This window comes from Antrostomus carolinensis, unplaced genomic scaffold (genome assembly GCF_000700745.2).
Source record: "Antrostomus carolinensis isolate BGI_N321 unplaced genomic scaffold, ASM70074v2 scaffold7257, whole genome shotgun sequence".
Taxonomy (NCBI): Eukaryota; Metazoa; Chordata; class Aves; order Caprimulgiformes; family Caprimulgidae; genus Antrostomus; species Antrostomus carolinensis.
Window position 1 is genome coordinate 1 of NW_010329395.1, and position 6624 is coordinate 6624.

Genomic DNA, 6624 nt, shown 5'->3' on the forward strand with positions numbered 1-6624 from the left:
CCTACAAGTCTCCTCACCTTTACCCCTCCGACTCTCCCCTTGATTCCCTGGGAGTGGGGGGAAAAGAGGGCAGGCAGGGGAGGCTGCAAGTGGCTGTGTCTTTTTTGGGTGCCAGCTAAGTTAAACTATCACAAGCCTAACAAGCAAAGGAAAACATATACGCAAAACTGAAGAAGAAATCAGGATGCCTCAAAACTAGACTGAAATATAGCACAGGAGAGAAAGCTACTGTTTGTCTCCAGTTGAAGAGGGTGTAATCAAAAAGTAAGGTAACTAGATAGTGTGCAATCAGAGGTGCAACAATTCAGAATTAATAAAATACAGTTAACAGAAATCCTTAGGTATCTCTCTAGTAGGTCTGGAAACAAAGGGGGTACTGCAGTTGAAACTACTCTTGGCCCTTCTTAATGAAGCGCTTCTGGTGCAACCACTAGGTCAGAAATCGAGTGATTTCTTCCACTGTAACATATATACCTTCCACCACAATCATCTTTCTATCCTACTGTGGAAAAACCAAACAAAAATAAAACAAAACAAAAAAGGCCACACACACTCTTAAATCAGGGAGACAAAAAAAGTCCACATTTTTCTGTGTTATTTTCCCCTGCAAGATTTTCTTTAAGACTCAGTTCATCACTCTAGATTCAGACTGTGCAAAGGAAGTAGTTTGATTTTGGGAGTTGGAAAGAAAGTTTGAGTTCTATTTAAAAAAAAAAAAGTAAAAAAGAAAAACACAAAACAATCTAAAATTCTTTTTTTCTGAAACAAATGGAGTATATCTGTACTGCCTTTTCCAATCCAGCATTTATCTATCAACCATCTCCATCTAGTGGGATCAGTGATGTCTGTAACTGCAGAATTTTCCAATTCACATCAGAATTAATTATCCTCTGTACAAAAATACTTTTTCTTTGTTTCAATAGAGCCTTTACATATAAAAATACAGCAATCATCTCTTGGTAGTTTAACTGAAAAGAGCAGGGGTATTTTCCCAACTGAAGGAATTAGCTATCTTGCAAGAGATTATGATAAAAGCTATAGACAAATCAGTATTTCTAAAATCACAGACCACTATCTGCAAATCCCAATAACAGTTCAACAAATATTCATTTTCAATATAAATCCAAAACACTACAAGTTACTGAAAGATGCACTATATATCACTATCTGATGAACATCTGACCTGACCAAACAACCCTGTCTCAGAATCAAGTAAAAACTTTGGACTGCCTAGGCTGAACTAGAAACAAAGGGAGGAAAAAAAAAAAAAAAAAGTTCTAATCAATTATATAAATCATTCAGTTTAAAAACATGGTGTGGAAAAAGAGATTAATTCAATTTACCTTTAGTTTATCTGGTGAAGTGTATGGAGCTTCAGGGGCGTAAATTCTGAAAATATCAGCAAGACAACATGCTACCAACAAACGTACATCCTTATCAGGATGTTTGAGGAAAAAATCTGAAGCAAGATGTAAAGCAAGATTTAGGTAGAGCTCCTTTTCTTCTTCAGAGTCCTGGTCCATATCCATGAAAGTTTTCACAACCATCTAAAAAGAGAGACATCAGTACATAAAATTAAATACTCTGTCTAACAAGGTCCTTACTGAAAGTTCCTTTTCTGGTTTTGTGCTACTTCTATCAGAAGCATTATCAGCAATGCAGCAGCACTATTTGAGTAACGAGTGCCTTATTTTCCGGGATACAGGAAGGATCTAGGCAAGTCCTCTATCAGTTGCCTCAACACAGTCTCAGCAGGGTTAGTGAAAGCCTGGCTGTAACACCTCACATCTCTTTTTGAGAAACCATATAATCAAGTTGGCCAATTCAAAAAACACAATAGCATTCACTGTTACAGCCATTCATTGAAAAATTTAGAAAATAGCAAAACTTTATTCCAAATACTTATTTCTTCCTAAAGCACTTAAGGTTATAATTTATTTTCCCTCTATTCCCCTTCAATTTCAGGTTTTTCCTCTACTGCGGCTCTGAGTACTGAGGACAAGTTTATCCACTGCGCTGCCCAGAAGCGGAACACACACTTCTAGCCAAAGCAGATATAAATCCAGTGCAGCCCAGAAGCAGGAACGTTTGTCCAACAGGACTAAAATGTCCATTAGCATTATTAGGATCCAGTAGACTAAATGCTAGATCTACTGGATCCATTAGCATTACTAGGATCCAGTAGACTGAAGTTATAGAAGACAAATTTTTAAAAGTACGGAGCACCAAGTATTTAACATCCTAAACAGAACAAAAGGAAGAAAACCCATAATTACTAACTGCTAGTTGGTGAGAATTCTTATATTTAAAAAACTGTTTGGAGGAGAAAAACCTATCAACAAAACAAAGTACTTATACTTTTCTCCAATTTCTTATTTGAATCATAGAGGTAAAGTTATTTTAAGGAGTTCAACTCTTGTTAAAATTAACAAAATGGTAATAAAGACTTAATTACACAATCCTGAGAATTAAAGTCAAAGGTATTTTTCAAGAATAATGATGTCAGTGAAGTTATTCAAAAAAAGAAGAAAAAAACAACAAAAAACCATGCCACCCAACAAAACCCACACACATAAAAAACCCCACAACCCTAGAACACTATGAATTATTTTACTTTGGGGAAAAAAATTAAAACAAACTATAGCAAAAATTTACTGTAATTGGTCAGATAGTAACACATCTTACTTGAAAAAAAAGGACTTTGTTAGATCACAGCAGCTGAGACTTTTTCAAGCATATAAGAATCCTTTACTAAAAGGCACAGAAGATTAGTAGCTTATGCACACATACAATTTTCATTGAGAGAAAAATAAATGAAGTCCTGCTCAGTCAGGCACAAGATGAATCATCAGACGTGCACTGGGGCCCTTACGTGTTATTAAAGTAAGTAGTTAGATTTTTATTATTAACAAGGTCATGAATAAATATTGAGGTATCACAAGAGTTCTCATATTAAGCGTGTTTTTTGTCTACTCTAGAAATGAACCTTCAGTTTCTCTTCCCTGACAACATGAACTTCCATACTGGTCAGGACAACAAAACTCAGTCATCTTATCTCCAAAGCAATTTGTCATGGTGTTTAAGGGAAAACAAAACAAGGTAGTTCTCCTAGCACAACTTTCCAGCTTCCTGCAAAGCAATAGGTTAGAGAATTCCTGGGCCTGAAATTGCACCCAGACCACCATGATTAGTACTCCTGGAGCTTCACCTTTCAGATGTGGCCTGTATATCATAACCCATTCATTTTTTCCTACATCCTTCTACAGAAACAAGCTTTGGAATTTAGTTACATAACTTATGGAAAAGTATGTTATTAGACTGCAGGTCTAAAATTAATATATTTCATTAGATGATGTCTTGGTTCTTGTGTGTTAAGAGAAACTGTGGAAAAAACTGCTTTTCTCACACTATTCATCATTTCCAAGTGTTTATCACCTTCTTCCTACCTTCAGTGCTAGCTCATGACTACAACCATTTAGTGTCTATGTCCTTTCTAAATCTACTATAACTTAGAGATAGTGTGGATCAGAAACACATAAAATTTCTGAGGTAAATTATGCTAATATATAAATTCAGTGTGCATATTTTCCATCTGATTCTCAGATTTCCCAATTATTTGTATTTATAATTAGACTATCATTAACAAACAGCAGACTATCTGCTTGTGTAAATCACAATAAAATCCACAGAAAAGTGCTTCTTCCCTAAAACTTATATGAATTTGGCAGTCAGGGAAATGATGAGGTTAATAGTTCACTTATTTATTAACTACTATTCTTTAGGACCTGCAACCATGCTTATACTGTAAGTCCGTACACTTTTAGTGTAGCCTATATCATCCAGTCCTTCATGAAAGAAACACTACGTGGTTTTCTCCCTGCCTGCATACCAATGAATGCATAGCCAGAATAAACAGCTGATGAGAAATACAGGACATCTTGCAAAGTGCACTTCTCCTGCAAGACAGACCAAGATGGCAGAACAGAGGGGACTGGACATTCAAGGTCAAAAATTAAATAAAGCTACGAGAGAAAAAGTATCACTTAGAACTGTGTGCCATGCAAGCACTAACAAATAGTTCCTTCTGTTAGGAGTCACACATACATAACGTTATGTCTCCTCCTGTTCAACATCACAGAATGCACTATACTGACCATCAGCCCGACTCTCAAAGCACAGACAGGTTACTGGGGGGAGGAGAGCAGGAATCCTTGTGTTTTGGGGTTTTATTGGGTTTTGGTCATTTACAAGTAGTTCCAAGTGACTTAAAACTACTCCTTAAGAAAATAAACTCCAAATTAAGCTTTTCCAGCTGTTAGAATACTTAAGGTACCTTATCCCACATCTGCTCCCGCCTGTTTCAAAGGGCAAACCCAAGTTGCAGGCATTCCTTCTGCAACATACTAACAAGCCTGCCTTTTTGTGAGATTACACGGGTAGATAAAGAACTGTAGTGACATAATTATGCCCTAAATCTCTCCAACCTTCCTGTAGAGTTAGGTCAAATAAAGTAGCCAAGAAATTCAGTAGACAGAAATATGTAGTATAATGAAAGACTTTCATTACGATACAGACTAAAATGATGAGAATAAAGGGGGTTGACTCAGTTACAATTGACTCAAAGAGCACAAAAGCATAAAAAGAATGGATTCTGATGCATGCATCTTATTTCCAGAAGTATGACTCTCTTTTTACATTTTCCAGAATTTTCTTCCCTAAAAAGTACTGACTTACTGTAGGAGCTGAAATAAAACTTAAGTAGTATTTAAAATTAATATAGCTTATTTCCATTTGTCATTTTTTTAACTCATTTAAACACACTTGGACAAGGTACTTTAAGAAAGTAGTAGAACAGAAGGCACAATCGTCAACAAGTTTCTCCTCTGAGCACAGTACAGGTAAAGCCCAAAAGAAAAAAAACAAACAAACAAACAAACAAACAAAAAAACCCAAACCACCTTTCAGATACAAAACATAGTAAAGGATCACTGAATGCTGTATACAAGAAACTTCAATCTGTAAACAGTTACTTGCTTACTAACCTTTAGCCTTCTCACCATCTCTTCTTTAGATATTTTATCAGAGATTTCTTTGACTCCTGGAGGATATGTGATTTTTCCATCATTGGCTCTCGTCTTTGAATGAGCCATGATTTCAGGATTTTAAAACTGTGGAAAGAAATTAAGAAGTCAATGTTGTTCAGCTAGTTTATATTTACCTTGCCTGTCCCACTTTGACAAACAAAATTTAACTAGAAATACACAGACACAACCCATACAAACAAAGAAAAAGTTGGACAAAATATTTTTATTGTTTTCAGTAAGCTATATTGTGGCAGACAGCAATGGTTTTTATATTCAGGTCGATTGTCCTATACTACAATGAAACTTCCAAGTACACAACAGAAAAGCTAAAACCTCTCACTCCTGAATGTATTTTTGATCTTCACACTTAAGAGATGCAACCAAGAATCTTATCTTACTGTGTGAATTGTTACCACCACTTAGTAATAATAAATCGTAGCCAGCTTGGATTTTTAGACTCTCTGAGAACAGGTATCAGTGCTGCTAAAGTCTTACATATCACTAATTTTGCCAATACTGCCAGACAAACAGCAGATAGAGAATGAAGAAGGTGCAGAACAGAGCAGACAAAATCAAAGTCTTTCCTCTATGCCATAAAGCCATGCTTTTAAGCAAAAGACTGCAGATAAGCAACAGTATCTTCTTCCTAAATTCCAACTATGAAAACAACTCATTTATTTGATTTCTCAGTCCCTTTAAACTGATGCAAATACACACTGCCACCTAATTCAGCGTAAGCTATGGAAAGTTCCCCTGCTGTAGAGAAGGAGGCTGAATTGAAAGCTTTACTTACATAAAAAACAATACAAAAGACAGTGAAAAAAAAAACTCTTTAGCATGTGTTGGAATAATTAGGATTTTAGAAAAAGAGTATACCAGTGCAGTTACAAGTCAAGAATGTAACAAAGACAAAGGCAATAAGACTTCTTTGCCATTGCCTTGATATTTTCATTAATTTATTTAAGAGTCTGAAACACTTCCTCACAGACATCTCTTTCCTGAACTGTGAATTCCAAGTTAGGCATTTTCTTCCTACTGACCTCCTATACAAGGAGGATCTATGGATACTTCAAACTTCTCAGAACTGTAACACCAAAAATAAAAATCAACCAGAATCCACACGAAGAGATGGGCTAGAAGTATGTTCTGTAACAGGACGGTGTAACCTGCCATAACTGAGACCCACTGGCCCAAGCCAAAGTTATTCTAAACTGAAGGAGAACTGGTACCTGAAATACAGTCATCCACCCACCGCCCAGAAACATGCCAACGTGTTTTGTATTCTTCAGTCCACATTTCACAGTAATAATTTAAGGTACAGATTTTGCTTTACCTTTGCTAATCTTTTACAAAACAAAAAAAAAATTAACATTGGCATTTAAGTAACTTTTGTAAAGAACACATACAGCACAACAAATCTTTATTTTAAGAAATGGGGAAAATATGAGTAGAACTAACATAATCAGACATAGTTCAACAGGCATGATATGCAATGCACTTCAAGAGCTACACAAAAGCCAACTCAGTCTCTGTCAGCTTC

At 35.9% G+C, this 6624-nt stretch overlaps 1 protein-coding gene across 1 annotated transcript; it reads right to left on the reverse strand.

Moving 5' to 3' along the window:
- Positions 1-1343: 1343 nt before the first annotated feature.
- Positions 1344-5150, reverse strand: LOC104528515 (sister chromatid cohesion protein PDS5 homolog B-like; the record flags this gene model as incomplete). The annotated part of the gene is made up of 2 exons (XM_010172544.1): positions 5043-5150; positions 1344-1547 (listed from the first exon to the last, which is right to left on the reverse strand). Coding segments are annotated over exons 1-2 (312 nt in total), but the record flags the coding sequence as incomplete, so codon positions are not given.
- Between the last annotated feature and the right edge of the window lie 1474 nt (positions 5151-6624).